The sequence below is a fragment of the Nelumbo nucifera genome, chromosome 1 (genome assembly GCF_055504915.1).
Source record: "Nelumbo nucifera cultivar China Antique chromosome 1, China Antique-T2T, whole genome shotgun sequence".
Taxonomy (NCBI): domain Eukaryota; kingdom Viridiplantae; phylum Streptophyta; class Magnoliopsida; order Proteales; family Nelumbonaceae; genus Nelumbo; species Nelumbo nucifera.
This window is the reverse complement of record NC_142649.1, coordinates 3,143,559-3,162,253: the sequence shown is the minus strand read 5'-3', so window position 1 is coordinate 3,162,253 and position 18,695 is coordinate 3,143,559. Positions and strand designations below refer to the sequence as shown.

General features: G+C 37.6%; 1 protein-coding gene across 2 annotated transcripts in view; it reads right to left on the bottom strand.

The window, feature by feature from the left end:
* Positions 1–2,301: 2,301 nt before the first annotated feature.
* LOC104605327 (Phosphoenolpyruvate carboxylase family protein) overlaps positions 2,302–18,695 on the bottom strand; it is a 34,689-nt gene continuing 18,295 nt past the window's right edge. The window contains exons 5-8 of one of the 2 annotated variants that reach the window (XM_088896233.1): positions 12,607–12,757; positions 12,099–12,331; positions 2,639–2,675; positions 2,302–2,547 (exon numbers count right to left, since the gene is read on the bottom strand). In XM_088896233.1, coding sequence (XP_088752359.1) covers positions 2,432–2,547; positions 2,639–2,675; positions 12,099–12,331; positions 12,607–12,757 — 537 coding nt within the window. In that variant the 3' untranslated portion in view covers positions 2,302–2,431. The remainder of the gene's footprint in view (positions 2,548–2,638; positions 2,676–12,098; positions 12,332–12,606; positions 12,758–18,695) is intronic. The other variant, XM_088896234.1, reaches the window with a different exon arrangement.

Sequence of the window (18,695 nt, the reverse complement as noted above, 5' to 3'; positions counted from 1 at the left end):
CAATAATTGTTAATTATTTAATTGGATTGGATAACATTTGGCAAAGTGTTTAAAACAATTAATAAGAATTTGTAACAATATTAAAATATGTTAAAAAATAAAAGGAAATGATATATTTCACATGATAATCTATAATTTGAATGTGAACATAATTATAGATAATTATTTGTAAATTTATGAATTTCTTTGTTAAATTAGATAATTTTAAATTTGTGATTAAATAAGTATATATGATGGATAATTGGTTATTTGGGTAATTAATGATTGCTATTTCTTAAATTATATAATTTATTTAATTACTTGTTAGATTTATGATTAATTGTTACTTATAGGTTCTAACATTAAATTTCTAAATTCTAATTAATTTTTGTGCATATGCTTTATGGTAGTGTAACACTTTGAATCTGTGAGATTATGACACATTGATACTTGAGAGTTGGGATTTAGAATTTGATCATTTAACCCTTCGACATGGTACCCAAAAAAAGGAAGAAGAAGATATTGGTTGAAAATATGACCCCAAAATATATGGAAATCGATTCCATACAGAATGCAACTATTGTGGGCAAATTGATTCCATTTATGCAACTAAACTTGCACTGACACTCAATTTATTATAGGGTAGGATCTGGTTTTAAATTCTTGGAACTGACCCCACCAAGCTGGTTCCAAGGTCTAAGGGTTTACCCTATCTAAACCAACCCGATGAACTAGCCTTGGTTGGTCATAGTGGAACCAACCTTGGTATTTTGTCAAAATTCTAATGGGCCCGACCTGAAGCCCAAACCCGGGATAGTGTAAAGTTGGGCCTAAAGCCCGGCCCGTGAACAGGTCTAGTTACAAAGGCCATAGTTTCACTTGACCATTGATCTACTTAAGTGATTTAATCATTTTTTTCCATTTTAATATTGGAATGTGTATAGTAAGTAATGCAAAAGTTAATATTTACAAAATTTAAACTATAGTGGTATAGTTTTGAATCATGTATTAATGTATTATGATAATCTACATATTAAATTACTCAATTTTATCAATAAAGATAATATAAGTTTTAAACTATATATTATATTTATTGAAAATCATGTTTTTAAAAAACATGTTTCATTTTTTTTAAAAGAAAAAACAGGTTCCATTGGTAGACCTTAAAATCAACCCTGTAACTGCCAAGGACAAAACCGACCTTTACAGGATAGGTTCTGATTCCAAAAACCTAGGCTCAACCCCTACAACGTAGGTTCCAGATTCTGCCATTAAACCAAACCAAACTGGCCCATGGTCACCCCTAGTGCTACTAATTAACCCACTCCATGGTGGAAGCAAAACAATTGACAGTAGTTTCTAAAATTGCTGAAATCAGTTTTATGGTCAAACCTCCATGTTCTTAATGATCTAAAACAGTATTTCCTAAACACTTGACAGTATAATATAAAGGGCAGTAGGGGTGGGGTTGGTTCCAGAAATTTGGAACCGTATCCTACCCTATCAAGATTGGTTCTAGGGTTGGTTAGCCTTGGTGGTTCCAAGATTGGAATTTGTTCTCTAAAAACTTTATTTTCAATAATAATAATAATAATAAATTGAGTAATTTATAGTTCAAACCTTATCATTATGATTTAAATTTTTTAAATACTACTCTTTACATATTAGACAATATTTTGTGAAGCAAATTCGATTCCAAGACCTGCTTCACCAAGGCCAACCAGGACCAGTTCTCTGGGTCAGTTTGGGTAGAGTAAACCCCCAGACCCTAGAACCGGTCTGAATGGGGTTGGCTCAAAGAGTTTGGAAGGAGATCCTACCTGGTAATAAATTGGGTTTGGTCTGTTCAAGGTTGGTTCCATTAGCCTTCAAGTACAATGTACCCATTTGCTCACCCTTCTATGTGGCATTACTAAAAAAGAAAAATGCCATTTTCATCCTTTATTATGAAATGCACCAAACTGATGTCATCTGTAATGGTAAAATATCCAGCTGGCAAGTGTGACAACACAGTTGTGCAAAAAAATGCCAAAGGTCAGGTTCGTATCCAGTCCAACCCTTCCAAAACTGACCTTTATATTATACTTAATAATTAATACCATCAGGCTGTGTTTGAAAAAAAAAGGAATTCAAATCCGCATAACCTATCGCTTTAACGTCCTGAAATTTCCAGATATAATAGACACAAATAAAGGATTCTGGACCAATTCCAATTCCTTCAGTTAGATTAAGGTTTATCTTGTCTGTATAGGATTGGAATCAAGAAACAATGATTAAAAGATGAATCGAAGCTGTAAATTTCAGAACTAAAATGGACTATTGTTACTTAACAGCTACCTCATTTTATTGGTTCCAAAGTATATATTCAGTTATCAGTTAACACAGTTGTGCAACCTAGAGATCTTACCTGTTTCATGCTAAGCTAAAGTTCACAATAGATTAATGTAATGATTCATTCCAGAAAAACTTGAATCCTGTCACCTACTGAGTCATTAAAATCCAACAACTTTCCTCCGGTTTCTCCAACTGCATCATCTAATAACGCCTTGATATTTACACCGCCCAAAGCTGTTTAACATAGAAAGGTTACTTTTTCCCTCAATTCCTGAAGTTCGAAAAATCAATCACTTGCATTCATTTTACAGTTAAAAAGTAGTACCTGGAACAATATTGGTGATTCCATCCAAGAACCCAGCCTGTAAAAGCAAAATTATGCCTTTTCCATAACATGGTTTTTATATTACAAAGTTGCACTTAAACATGAGAATGCAGAGCATATGATTTCATACAAGGCTGCAGAAGCATTCTAATTATTATATATGCAATACGAAGGCCAACAGGTGCTGAATCCAAGTCTCATAATTTCTGGATGTGCACATGTACATGTGACATTGATGCATCTTACAAAATACTAATATATGTATCTGAGAGTGAATTGCATTTACATTCATTTATTTATGTAGTTAACTAGCTTTGCATGAATCTAGTATGAATCTTTTTATCATTAAGGATGTTTTGTGAGCGAAACAAATTAATATAGGGATTTTGGCATTTCTACCCCCATGTTTTAGATATTTTGTATATTTCCTCATATATTTTTGGACAAAACTGCCCTTAAATCACCTGAAGTTGACAAGAAAAAAGATATTTTTTTCTTTTTGTTTTAATTTAAGAATCTTCTAATTTATGGTTGTCCAATTTAAACCCAAAATGTTCCTCTCTTATAAAAGTAAAAAAATGAACTACGTGAGTGGACCCTGGTAGACTATAAATCCACGTTTTTTTCCAATAATGGACATGGGATACTTTATCCCTTGCATGAGCAAGGGTTTTCCTCTTTTGACTCTTAATTGCACAATCAAGCCAATAAAGAAAATAGATACGAGTAATTGTATTTCCGGATTTAAGTGATATGGAGTAAGAGTTCTTTCAGTTTGATGTAAGCTGAAGGCCTGTTCAAAAAGTGTGATTAAGGATCCAATTCAACAGCTGTAAAAATGCTGTTTACTGTCCTTTCAGGCTAATTTAATAAATCAAGGGGTGGAAAAGCCTGATGGAGGCGATGAGAATAACATCAAGGAGAAGGAAGAGGATGTGGAGAGGGAGGGTATTATGGTTAGGGACAGAAATGTTAAGGGGGAGGTGGAAGAAGCCGTTGGAACCTTAAATACAACTAGAAGATTCAAAACTCAGAAGAGCAAGAGAGGCCAACAACAAATACCAGTTTCAAAGGTTTTTTTTTTAAGGATAAAAGGAGGAATGTTTGGCCTTGGACCTAACAAGAAAGTAAGGAAATCCAGAAGTGCAGCCAGAAGACAACAGGAAGATGGCAATCAAAAAATTAACAATTTAGATTTGCTGATCTGGCATTCTTTGGGGCTTGTTATGGGTATCGGGTGGGGGTGGTTTTTGTTTTGTTTTGGATACGATTTGTGCTTGTTTGTTGTTATGTGTTGTTTCTTTCAGCATTGTATGGGGTTTGATTTTGTGTGTCTGGTTTTGATGGGATGGTTTGGCGTATCTGGGTGTCTTAAGCTTTAGCCGGAAGTCTATGGGTGTTTTTATCTTTTTCATTTGGGTGATTGCTTATCACCTTTTCTTGTATCCTTTTTCTATTTTAATTTAATTTAGTTGTCTTCAAAAAAATAACGGATCAGTGCTGAATCTTTTTTTTTTTTTTTGATAATTGTAAGTTTTGTCCTTGTACATATGAATGTGTTGAATCTTGGTGAAGACCCATTGTAACTATAAACTCTCTAAAGTGTCTCCCACTGGAGTTCTAACATTAGTTGTTACCCCTTCACCCCTTCATACATATCCTTAATTAGGTCTACATACCTACTTTGCACCCATTTCTTTTCTAAGACCTACCATCCATATTAACACTATAGGAACTTTATCATATGCCTTTTCTAGATCAATGAACACCATATGAAGACCCTTCTTCTTCTCTCTGAACTATTCTATCAATCATCTCAAAAGAAATATAGCTTCCATGGTTGATTTCATAAAGCCAAAATGATTCTCTTTTACATTTGTTTCAAGTGATAATCTTCCTTCAATTATCCTCTTCCAAAGTTTCATAGTGTGGCTCATGAGTTTAATCCTCCTACAGTTATTACAACTTTGTACATCACCTTTTTCCTTGAATATAGGCACCATACTGTTGTCTCTCCAATCATAAAATCTTCTTTTCTTTCACTATCTTATTAAATAGCTTAGTTAGCCATAACAAGCCTACTTCTCCCATACCTTTCTACACTTCTATTGGAATCCCATCAAGTCCTAACACCTTTCCCTTCTTTATCTTATTTAGTGCCTCTTTTACTTCAATAAGTATAACTCTACAAAGGTACGTATTATTTTTAACACTACCAATATTGCTATATTCTCCTCTATTAACACCCTTTCCTTATTGTTCATCTAATAATTTTTCCATCTTTATTTGATTTCCTCATCATTTACCAAGACTTTTTGATCTTTATCTTTAATGCAACTAATGGGGCATGGATGTTTAGACAGCAGATGAGGGAGATTTATTGCTTAGCAAGGAAAGCTGGAGTAATCTTTATTTGGACAAGAAGGTCAGCCAATAGTGTGGCCGATACTTTGGCAAAGCAAGGGACTTAAAGGGAAGTTTTTTTTTAGGCTGTACTATAAATCTTGGGATAAAATATGGTCAACACTCATGTTGAGAGTGTTTGGAATTGCATGTTTCCTTTACTAAGGCTACCTTTGGCATTCCTTATTTTAAGGACTTGTCTCCTTTTTGTAGCTAAAAACTCATTGTTCATGGGGCGTTTTTACTGCAAAAAGGAGATAAGTCCTTAAAATAAAGAATGCCAAATGCAGCATAAATCAATGAAAGTTACCGTTTCCAATAAAAAAAACCTATAATGCAACTAACATGGTTTAAATTTCTACCTTTTCATTCTCTCAGCTTTGCTAGTGTAAAGAGACTGGGCCGAATGGGCCCTAACAGCCTTTCGTGTGATATCCTTTATTTTATGTTGATGGGCCTCACTTAGTGGGCCTGTTATTTGTTCTTATTTTATTTTCTTTATGTAACTGCCAAGCTGGCCGCCCACTTAAGGGTATACTTGTCATCATCAATTTTTAGAGATTAATAAAATAGGGTTAGAGGAGAAGGGTGATTAATTTCGACTTCTTCTTCTCTTACCACTTCTCTTCGCCATCTTCCTCTCTTATACAGTTATTCAGATCTGTTCTATTCTGCTAATCACTAAGTTTAATCTTGATATTAGAAGACTGATTTACATCTTGGTATCAGAGCAGGTTCAGTTCCTCTTCCTTCTTTTTTCTTTGTTCCTGTACACTCTAAAATCAAGAGAGTGTATGGAGAGATAGATTCTCTATAGTATAGAGAATCACTTGCCTAGTTGGTAGAAGGGTTTGGAGAGTTTAGTTCTGGCCAGATTTTGCCAAGAAGTGATGATGTTTTGCTGCTGCCCAAAACCCTAGCCAATTAGAGATTTTCAAGGTTTCCAGGAAAAGTGAAGCTCGGGGGTGGCGCTCTGTGCTTGGAAGGTGTCTTGTGACTACTAAAGGGGGGCGGTTCAGGTTTGGAAGAATTTGGGTTAGTCTGGTGGGTGCAGCAGTGTCTTCTCTCTTCCTCCCATCTGCTGGACGGAGCAAAACCCTAGTTTTAGAAGCACCCAAGTTCTGGTTTGACTTCAAGTAAGTTTACATAGTCAAAATTTTCTGTTCTTTGATTTCCGTTTGATTAATGGAGGCATACGGAAGTGAGTTCAAGCAGGTGCCAGTTTCTGGACCTGCTTTAGTAGATTCCATTTTGACTGGTGTTACCACAATTAAGCTAGATGGGACGAACTATCTTGTTTGGGCACGGTCTATAAAAATCTATGTTTGTAGTAGAGGAAAACTCGGGTATCTCACAGGCAGCAAGGTGAAACCCGAAGAGACAGACCCTAAATTTGAAAGATGGATGCAAGAGAACTATACTGTTATAGGATGGTTAGTCAACTCTATGCAACCCCATATAAGCCAACACTATCTCTGGATGTCTTCGGCTAAGGAGATATGGGACAATGTAACTGAGACCTATTCACAGAAACTGAATGTAGCCAGAGCATACAAATTGAAAAGTGATGTGAAGAACCTGAGACAGGGGGAGAAGAGTGTGGCAATCTACTACTCTATACTAAAATCCCTATGGCAAGAAATTGATGTGATGGAGACAGTGGTATGGGAGAGTAAAAAGGATGCTGAAATGTATAGAAAGCTAGTGGAGAGAAGAGTTTCTCACTGGACTCAACTCTGAGTTTGATATTATCAGACAAAACATTTTGGCCAGGGATGAGGTTACTCTTTCACAGGCATATGCTATGATAAGTAGTGAGGAGAGTAGGCGACAGGTGCAGTTGTAGAGTCCATTTACAGAACATTTTGCACATGTGGGAATGAAACCCAAGGGCCCTACTGAGAAAAGAGAGCAGATGTGTGAATATTGCAAGAAACCACGACATACAAAGGACACTTGCTAGAAGCTTCATCCTGAACTTCTTCCTAATAGGTTTAAGAACAATAATAACCCTAAGAAAGGCAGTCAGGTGGGAAAATCCAAGATTGCTAATGCTGCTACAGTGCCTGGAGGAGGAAGTAAGGAAAGCGAAGAAAAATCAACTATTGAGCAGTTGGCTGCAATGAAGCTGAATTTTGAGAAGTATGGGAGGCTCCTAAATCACCTGAAAGCTACGGTTTCTTCAACTCACCATTCCAACAGTACATCATCTTCATCGGCTTTTGCTCACTCAGGTACTTGTGCTTCTGCGAATCATGCTTCAGCTTCAGATAATCATAAAATCCCTTGGATTATTGATTCCGGTGCATCAGGCCATATGACCAGCCTATCTAACCTGTTTTGCTCATATCACCTTCTCCCTGGGAAAGAGAAAATATCCCTTGTCGATGGATCCCTTGCCCCCATCTCTGGTAAAGGTGATATAAAGACCTCTGACACCCTGTTCTTATCTTCTGTTCTTCATGTCCCTAAGCTTAACACAAACCTCTTATCTGTTAGTAGCTTAACAAAGTCAATGAATTGCAGCATAACTTTCTTTCCCACTCATTTTGTTTTTCAAGACCTGCAGTCTCGAAGGATGATTGGGAGTGGCCATGAGGCGAACGGAATATACTTGCTGGACACACCAAATCAAGCTTAGGGACCACCTCATGGAGTGGCCTTAGAGTCAGTCGTGTCAGAGTCTGTTAACAAAATTTTATTATGTCATTTTCGGTTTGGTCACTTGTCATTTTCTGCTTTGAGTCATCTGTTCCCATATATGTTTAAAGGAGTGTCTTTATCGAGTCTTCATTGTGAATCAATGTGAGCTGGCAAAGCATTGTAGACATTCCTATTCAATTAGCAATAAAAGATCATTTTCTCCTTTCCATATTGTTCACTTTGATGTGTGGGGGCCATATCACATGCCAACCATGGGGTTTTACAGGTACTTTATCCTTTTTATTGATGATTATTCACGTTACACTTGGATTCATGAAATCCAGGGATGAAGTACCAGCTATTGTGAAAAATTTTCATGAACTCATCCTCACCTAGTTTAATACCCGTATCAAAATATTCCGCTCTGACAATACTAAGGAGTATTTTGAGAGAACCCTCTCCACCTATCTTGAAACTTTTGGGGTTATTCATCAAAGTTCTTGTTCCTACACTCCACAACAAACCGGGGTGGCGGAAAGAAAGAACAGACATATGGTTGAGGTTGCCAGATCCCTCTTATTTGCATCCCATGTTCCTATAAAGTTTTGGGGAGATGTTCTTACTGCTACCTTTCTGATCAACCGTATGCCCTCCTGGGTCCTTGGCTTTAAAACCCCTTTTAGTCTTCTCTTCCCGGATGAGGATCTCTTTTCTCTTCCTCTCCGTGTGTTGGGTGTACTTGCTATGTGCATATTCATAGTCACCAAAGGCACAAGTTTGAACCTAAGGCTCATAAGTGCGTGTTTCTGGGATATGCTTCCACACATAAGGGTTATTGTTGTTTTGATTCAGTTCGTGGCACCCGCTTTGTATTTCGGGATGTCACCTTTGCAGAGTTGACTCCCTTCTTTAGTATTCCTCCTGAGGGGGAGAGATCTGATGAGTACTTTGCTATGTCTCCAGTTGTTCCTCTTCCCATCCCTTGTGAGTCCGATCATTGGGTGTCCACCTCTTCCACTGGACCTACCCCTGATGTCCCTTCTCCCCCTCTTGCTTTTGCTCCTGCTCTCCAAAGGTGGTACCAAAGGCAGAGATTCAGACATGTGCAGGTTGTTTCCACTCCTTCAGAAGAGCATCTTGCCACTCCCATCATTCCTGAGGAAATAGGTCAACTCTCTACTGACTAGACCTGTTCATGGGTCGGGTCAGGCTCGGGCCGAGCTTTTGCTCTTTATTAACATAAACTTTTCAGGCCCGAGCCCGAGTCCGGCCCGACCAACGGGCCTAAAACTTGGGCTTGAGCCCGGTCCTCAAAAAGGCCCCAAGTCCGGGCCCGAGCCCGAAGCCCGACTTGGGAGTCTGAGCGCCGATGTCGTCTGAGAGAATGGTGCCTGTTGAGTTCGCCGATTCCTGGGAGTCTGAGAGTGAGAATAGAAACCCAGAAAGTGAGAAAATAGAAGATGACAACAGTGTCGTCTAGAGAGAGAGAGAGAGAGAAAGAGAGCTCACCGCTCGAGAGAGAGAGACGATCTAGATCTGGTGGTGCCAGCCGCCGGTGCGGCGGTGCCTGAGTTAGCAGAATGAAAACGGTGTGCCTAAGTTCTGGTGGCGTCGGCTGAAGAGAGAACTGAGAAGATAGAAGACCTAGTTCTAAGAAGAGAGAAAACTGAGAATGAGAAGAAAAAAGATGAAAACGGTGCCAACTAGAGAGAGAGAGAGAGGGAGAGAGAGAGATCACCGCCAAAGAGAGAGATGACTAGTTCTGGTGGAGTCGACCGTCGGTGACTGAGTTCGCAAGTGTAGTTGGGTTCACCGGTTCTGAGAGTTGAGAGGGAGAAATGAGAGCCGCTTCTGAGAGTGAGAGTGAGAAAGGAGAATGAAAAGAAAAATTTTAAGTATTTAGGGTTAGGGTTAGGTAGTTTAGGAAAAGTCGGGTCGGGCCGGCCTCGGGTCGGGCTTTTTTAACAAATCCTGAGCCCGGCCCGTAAAATAGTCGGGCTCGGGCTTTTAGGCCCGATGTCAAGCCCGTGGGCTAAAACACATGCTCAAGCCCGTCCGGGGACCGGGCCGGCCCATCGGGCCATCCGGCCCATGAACAGGTCTACTACTGACCCATCTTGGACTGTTCCAGACCTTGACCTTCCTATTGCTCTTCGCAAGGGCAAGCGGAAGTGTACAACCCATTGTATCTCCAAACACTTATCTTATAGCCTTCTCTCCCCTTCCTACTACTCTTTTCTTGCCTCTGTTTCTTCCCATGTGTTACCCAGGTCTGTACCGGAAGCTTTATCTCAAGCTTAATGGAGGGAAGCTATGATGACCGAACTTGATGCATTGCATAAGAATCATACCTGGGATATTGTGGACTTGCCGGAAGGGAAGGAACCAGTGGGTTGTAAATGGGTGTTTACTATTAAATATCACTTTGATGGCTCTGTTGAAAGGTTTAAGGCTCGATTGGTTGCTAAGGGTTACACCCAAATGTATGGCATTGACTATCTTGAGACATTTGCTCATGTAGCTAAGATGACTTCAATCAGGGTTTTACTTTCTCTAGCAGCTACTTTTGACTGGCCCCTACACCAGTTTGATGTTAAAAATGCCTTCTTGAATGGAGAACTGCATGAAGAGGTCTATATGTCTCTACCTCCAGGAGTGTATGGGAAAGAAATGAAAAGCAAGGTGTGTAAACTACACAAATCTATTTATGGTCTCAAACAATCTCCTCGGGCTTGGTTTGAGAGATTTCGGGCTACTCTTGTCTCTTTTGGCTACATTCAAACACAATATGATCATACACTGTTCTTGAAGAGAAATGACTCTTTGGTGACCTTCTTGATTGTTTATGTTGATGATATTGTGGTTACGGGTAATAACATTGAAGAGGCCAGTAAACTAAAAGCATTTCTCAACTCTGAATTTGAAATCAAAGATTTGGGAGATCTTTGGTATTTCCTGGGCATTGAAGTTGCTCGATCTAAGGATGGTATATTCATATCTCAGCGCAAATATGTCCTTGATCTTCTTGCTGAAACTGGTAAACTTGGAGCTAAACCCATCTCCACTCCCATTGATCCTAATCATAAGCTTTCTGCTACAGATGGTGAACTTTTGTCTAATAAGGGAGTGTTTCAGAGACTGCTTGGGAAGCTGTTATACCTTTGCATGACTCTGTCAGATATTTCCTATGCAGTCAGTGTTATTAGTCAGTTTATGCATTCTCCCAGAGATACTCATCTAGCTGCTGCAGAAAGGGTTCTGTGCTACTTGAAATGTACTCCAGGGAAAGGTATTCTATTTGCTAAGCATGGTCACATGAAGCTGGAAGCCTTTACTGATGCAGATTGGGCAGGATGTATTGATGACAGAAGGTCCACCTCTGGTTATTGTGCTCTGGTTGCTGGGAATATTGTGTATTGGAGGAATAATAAACAATCAGTAGTTGCTAGATCCTCAATTGAAGCAGAATACAGGGCAATGGCTCATGGTGTGTCAAAACTAGAGGAATTGGGGGTGGACTACGAGAAACCAATGATGCTCTATTGTGACAACCAAACTGCTATCAACATTGCACATAATCCTGTTCAACATGACAGAACTAAGCACATTGAGGTTGATAGGCATTTCATAAGGGAAAGAGTCTCTTCAAGAGAAGTTTGTTTAACATTTATCACATCAGAAGAGCAACTGGCTGATATCTTGACCAAAGGAGTTCCCAGGGGGAAATTGACACACTATATAAGCAAGCTGGGCATGATTGACATCTATGCTCAGCTTGAGGGGGAATGTAAAGAGACTGGGCCGAATGGGCCCTAACAGCCTTTCGTGTGATATCCTTTATTTTATCTTTTATTTTATGTTGATGGGCCTCACTTAATGGGCATGTTATTTGTTCTTATTTTATTTTCTATATGTAACTGCCAAGCTGGCCGCCCACTTAAGGGTATACTTGTCATCATCAATTTTTAGAGATTAATAAAATAGGGTTAGAGGAGAAAAGGTGATTAATTTCGACTTCTTCTTCTCTTACCACTTCTCTTTGCCATCTTCCTCTCTTATACAGTTATTCAGATCTGTTCTATTCTGCTAATCACTAAGTTTAATCTTGATATTAGAAGACTGCTTTACATCTATATACTCCTTTTTCTCCTTCCTTGGTGCATAATTTATGGAGTTAAAAGAAAATAGGTAATTCAAAAAAAAAGGTGCATCTATCATATTGGATCATTTGATTGGGTTATTTTTTGTTCAACATATATACTAGCATCAGTTAGACAAAAAGTCACCATATGCAGATGTTTTACCATATATCTAAACCATTTAAAATTAAAGAGAATATCAATATGTGTATAACATTCATGGTTCTGTCATGAAGCTATGAATGTAATTCACCCAAGAGGATAGGAAAACATACAGGAATCCTGATATCAAGTTTCTCAAATCCATCCCTTCCGGTGATCTTCACTCTTAATGTGCGGGACCAAATCCCAGAGAATGGACCCCTTGGACCATCTGCACCATAGTTATTGTACACATCAGGAGTTATCACTTCAATGACAGGATCCTGCCGACTTTGACCACTTTCTCCAATAACATCTGGTGTGCTCTGCTGTATATTGCATGTATTGCTGCTTGATAGTAAAGAACCTAAACTTGAAACAATTAGGAAGAGAAGAGCATATCCATTTGGGCTAATATTCAAATAGTTGGTTTTAATTTGGGATTTGTGCTTTTCAGACTGACTATCTGTGTTTAACCTGGTAATATGCCATGAAATCAAATGATGCACCTCGTTGATCATATCACTTTTCCATGATTTTGGTCACCAGCAACACCAAATTGCTGAAGCCAAATTCCAAATTGATCAAAGATCTTCAACAATAACTTGGGTATTGTGAAATAAAAGATACAAGTTGACTAACCTCTCTGCAGAGAAAGATTATTAATGTTGGTAACATAATGCTCTTCTTCTTCAGAGTAAGCATTAAAACCTAGAATTTCCTTAATTTCTTCAAAAGATGGCAAGTTTCCAGGAGGAGGAATGCGACCACCTTTAATGGCTATAAGTGCATCCTGCAAGTAATAAAATAAACTACTATTGCTAATTCACAGTTAAAAGACGTGTTTTAACTCTAGAAAGAATAAGAGCAACATCAGAAAAATTCATTCAATACTAAAGGAAGAGGCATGTGCTTAATTTATCTGAGTCAATTCAAGTTTTGTGCTAGCTACTTCTATATGGAGATTATAACAATTTACCCCACAAATTTATACATTTCATAATTAGTACCAAATTAACATCATCTACATTGTACAAAAATCAATTGATTTGGTCACCATCGATAACTCCAGTTTTTCAAGATGTAAATCTTCTATATTTTCTTTTGCTGTTTATGAAATTCCTTAGTTTTTGTACAAGCTGATTTTTGAAAATGTATGTAAATGTATTGAGAGTACATAACATAATGAATTCAAGATACACTAGATCATAAAGAAAGCAAGGAACAAGTGTAATTATACTGTTCTTAAAATAGTAAAGAATATGGAATAAGCTGGCATTTAAGCCTATTCCACTGTTTTCCCCAATTTCCTTCTCTCCTCTTTTCACACCTCTTCCTTCTTCCTCCTACAATCTAATCTAATAGGTACCATACTATATTTCAACTTGGTATAATTTCATTGTAACATCAGCAACTGTAAGAATGCTCTCTCCTTTCGACAGTTTCAAAGAAGCTTTTAGGTGTTCAAAAACAAAATGTTCAAAGCATCCTTCCCCAATTTCTCAACTTTGCCAGGTACAATGTTTGCTCAGGGAATTCTGTTCTCTTTTGGGAAGATGTCTGGGTGGGAAATTCGGCCCTGAGATACCTTTTCCCTTCTCTCTACTCTATTTCCTTGTCTAAGAATAAGGTTGTGTCAAATTTTCTCCCCTCCCCCTTTTTGCCTTTGTCTTTAAGTTGGGATTTTGGGTTCTATTGGGGCTTGAGGGATGCTGAATTTGGTGATGTTTCTCAACTTCTTTTGGTTCTTGATAATGTTTGTTTGGATCCTTTACAGTCAGACAAGAGGATTTGATCCCCCCATCCAAAAGGCTCCTTCTCTTGAGCATTCTTTTTGAAGGCCCTTTGTTCTTCCCCCCCCCCCCCCCCATTCAAAAGGTTTCTGCAGAAGAAGAAACCTTTTATGTGCTTGCCCCCTAACTAGTGTATTCATTGCAAAGCTAATGGTGAGGACTGCTTCTACTTAACTAATTTCCTGCTCCTTTGTTGTTGCTATATGGTATTGGATTTTTGCCTTATTTGGATGCAGGTGGAGTTTGCCCACTAATGTAAGTCTACATTTCGATCCTTCAATCTTTGTATGGCCCACAAAAAGAGGAAGGATCATGTGGAAATGTATCAGAGCAGATTTATCAAAAAATGCATCAGAGCAGTTGCACTTTGGACAATTTGGGAGGAAAGAAATGCAAGAATTTTTCAAGAAAATGAACAAAGTCTCCCTAATATCAAAGGGTGCATCTTAACAAGAGCAATTCATTGGTTGAATGTTTAAATTTATGTTGATCTACATTTCTTAAATTCAAAATCACTTTTTTTTTTGTGTCATCAGTAGATTTATGGAAATTTCATGAAGATATTTGGGGAAAATATAAATTAACAAAAAAAATGTAATTTTTTTCTCAGCCTATAAAAACTAAATATGTTTTACATCTATGGATTTATCTATCATATCCATAGAGCAATTGACATTTCTTCTTTAATATATATATTTTTTATTTTTTTATTTTTAGATTTAAAAAAAATAAATAACAATTAATTATATTTTATCATTTGATCACAACAATTGAATATATTATAATTCTATGGATGATCTATCATATACATAGACCAACTGAAATTTCTTCTTTAATATTTTTTTTATATTTATGTTTTTAGAATTAAAAATAAATAATTAATAAATTATATTTTATCATTTGATCACAATGATTGAATATATCATAATTCTATGGATGATCTATCATATCCACAAAGCAATTGAAATTTCTTCTTTAATAACTTTTTTTGAATATATTATATAATGTTTATTTGTTTTTTATAATTTTTGGAAATGAATAATAAATAATTATTAATTATATTTTCACATAGAAGTTGTGCCAATGCATGTTTTATGGTTGGATAGGAGAGTTGGGTTTTTCTCATCCCATAAAACATTAAAACTTAAGAATTATAATTTATAAATTATAGTTAAGCATAGGATTTTTAATGAAACTATAATTAGCTATAATTTATTTCTTCATAAAACCATTAAAATATATTAATTTAATGTATATACACCTCCATGAGGTCTTATATTTAGTGTTGTTGATGTATTTTTATGATTTATTAAAGTATTTATAGTGTTTCCAAGCGTATCTATGCGTATCTTAGTTTTTCTCCGATACACATGTATCCAAGGCGTATCTCGATACGTCTCTTAAAATTGCCTTTCCGATACACTTGGCATTTCCGATACTTTGAACCTTGGGTGTTATAAGTATTGATGCACCTCTGCCGATACACAAAGGTGTATCAATACTTTGAACCATGGGTTCAATACAACATTTAACAATGTTTATGTTGATTAAACCCTAACAAATAAGAAAATAATAAAAAGAAATTAGTACATAAACACATAAAATGAGTATTCTAGTTTAGTAATGCCTATTTTATAATTATAGAGTCAAAAAATTAAAAATATAAAAATATTTTATAACATAGTGCACAAAACTACTTGGCAACTGGGCGAGGCAAGCCTCCAAGGGCACCTTGTCACCTAGGTGTCGCATTGACAACTATGACCAAAAGGTTGTGTAAAACTGAATTTTGATGGAAGCAGTCAAGGCAATCCAAGGCCCTCCAATAATAGGAGGGGTTTTTAGAGATGAGGACTGTAATATTTTAGCCTTGTACTCGGGCCCAGTGGGAATAGGAGACTCAAATAGGGTTGAGTTGTTGGCAGCTTTACAAGGTATTCAGATTGTTGGAAGGGTTAGGATCCACCATATGGATGGCTGAACCATGCTAGATGGTTGGACGAAATTTCAAAAATTTCCTAGTCCTTCTAGGAATCAAATTCCCTATGTTTTGAAAAACTGCATTTTTTCAGATCGGCCTTGCACTGAACAGGACCAAATTTGAAACCAAACAAAGAGGGAGATGTATACATGATACACATACCACACATGTAGATTCCAAGGCGGAAGTTCACACCCAAATCGGTCCTAAAACCAGCCTCCACTGAATATAGCGCAATGTTTAGGTGAAGTTGATTTAGCAACACAATTTTCAGCAAAACTAAGATCCAACTGTTTGGATCGAACTAAGGATGATGAGCCTGACATTCCCTGCATTTTTCTTGCAAAAATAAGAGGAAAAATGATCTAAATCAGTCCCAGATAGATGATGTCAAACTGGGAAAAAACTGGGAGACAAAAGGGTGCAAAGAGAATCAAAAACTACAAAAATATGAAGTTGTCTTGGAATGGTCCACTCCCTCCTCTTTTATAATCTCGTATGGAACTATAATCCAGATCTAAATCAAATCTGGACTCTAATTAGAGATATACCTTATCTTCTTATTAGATCAGTGTTTTAAAAGCGCAAGACGCAAAAAAGGCACAAGGGTCAATTTGCGCCTGAGGTGCAGGGCACAAGGCGAGGCATGTGCCTTTTTAAGCAAGGCGCAAAAATAAAAAAAAAGGCTAAAAATCAAAAACAAATGCCAAAAATTTCAAAAAAATGCAAGAAATTATTAAATATAATATTAATAAAAATATACTTTAATTTTAAAATAAATGTTTTAAAAAACCTATTATCTAATATAAAAATATATAAATATAACATGTAAAGCATATTCAAATGAGAATTTAAAAATAAAATCAAATATATAAAACATTTTCAAGCATATAAAACCCACAATCTCTTTTTTTTTCTCAGTTGCACTAATTCAAGTAGCTAATGTGATGTAAAACATATTACATTCCTAATTCTACAAGCCACCTTTGTACCACGCCCCTCGAGGCAAGCCCCAAACAAGTCCACGTTAGGTCTTAAATTCTTAGTTCTCACACAAAAAATAACGATTTTATAATTTTAATTGCTTTTTAAGAAGACATTTTATTAGGATGAATGAATGAACATTACCAAGTAGCTAATGTGATGTAAAACATATTACATTCCTAATTCTACAAGCCACCTTTGTACCACTTCCCCAGTAGAGCCATATTCCTTTTCTTGAAATTACCAATCCCAAGACCTAGTTTTTTACACCTAGTGACCACCTCCCAACTCACCCTATGATCTATCTTCACCTCTCCAAGCTCCCACAGAAAGTTCCTTATTAATTTTTCCAAAAGATTGGAAACCTTTGAGGGGATCTTAAACACTGACAGATAGTAGACAGGTAGGTTAGCTAGGGTAGACCTAATGAGAGTGACTCTCCCACCTAAAGAAAGACAATTTCTCTTCCAGGCCGCCAGCCTCTTCTCAAACCTCTTCACTATTCCAAAAGATTGGAAACCTTTGAGGGGATCTTAAACACTGACAGATAGTAGACAGGTAGGTTAGCTAGGGTAGACCTAATGAGAGTGACTCTCCCACCTAAAGAAAGACAATTTCTCTTCCAGGCCGCCAGCCTCTTCTCAAACCTCTCCACTACCGGAGCCCAAAAGCTAACACTCTTAGGATTATCTCCTAAAGGGAGGCCCAAGTATGTCAGGGGCCAGTCCGAAATTGCACAACCTAGCTCACCTACAAATTCCCTTAGGTCCCTTTCGTTCACATTCACTCCCGCCACACAACTCTTATCAAAGTTCACCTTGAGGTTAGATATCTGCTCAAAAAGTTCCCTTAGTACCTCCTCCCTTCCTACTCTCCACCCTCTTATCAAATTCCTCGAGTCTGCTCTATGGATCAATCTCCCAAGCACATCAACAATCAGGGTGAAAAGAAATGAGGAAAGAGGATCTCCTTGTCTTAGACCTCTCAACGCAGAAAAGAAGTCGACCACAATCCCATTCACTAGGATAGAATAATGACAAGTCCTAACACAACCCAAATCCACTTACACCACCTGTCTCCAAAACCAAAACTCCTCAACACCTCCATCAAGAAAGACAATCAACCAAGTCATAAGCCTTCTCCAAATCCAATTTGCAAACCACTCCCTTCTTCTTTGACTTCCTAAAGCTCTCCAAGCTCTCATTTGCAATGAGAATCTGATCGGTGATCTATCTTCCCTCCACAAAAGCACCTTGGTAGGGTGCAATAATAGAGGGAAGCGCCTTCTTTATCCTGAGAGACAGCACCTTTGCAATGATTTTGTACAAGCTAGTCACCAGACTAATAGGTCTAAAATCTTTTGGTTGAGATGCATCTTTCTTCTTTGGGACTAAAGCAATGAAAGTTGAGTTCAAGCCCGGATTTATTACACCCCTCCTGTGGAACTCCTCAAAAACTGATCTAAGATCATTCTCCAAAATATCCCAATAGTCCTAGTAAAAGGCCATTGTGAACCCATCTAGACCCGAAGCTTTTGTCCTTTCCATTGAGAATACTGCTTCCTTTACCTACATTAAAATCCCCTCCCACACACCAAGGTCCATCCCAGAGGCCTCTAATGTCACTTAATTCTTCCCATAATTTCTCCCTCTACCTATAGTCATTGGGACCATACACATTTGTTAGTACCCATTCATACCCATCGTCCACCTGTCTTAAATTTAGGGAGACAGAATGATCTCCAATAGCTCCTCCACACCTATGAGTAAATCTTCTTTCCACAAGGTCACAATCCCTCCTGAGGAACCCCACGAGAGAGCAGCCACCCACTTTATACCCCTAGAACTCCACACACTCCTTGCCCATCTGCAATCAAAATCCATTCTTTTGGACTCTTGAAGCATTATCACATCCGCATTAAACTTCTTAATTACCTCTTTAATTGTCGCTCTCTTCCTAATGTTGCCCAACCC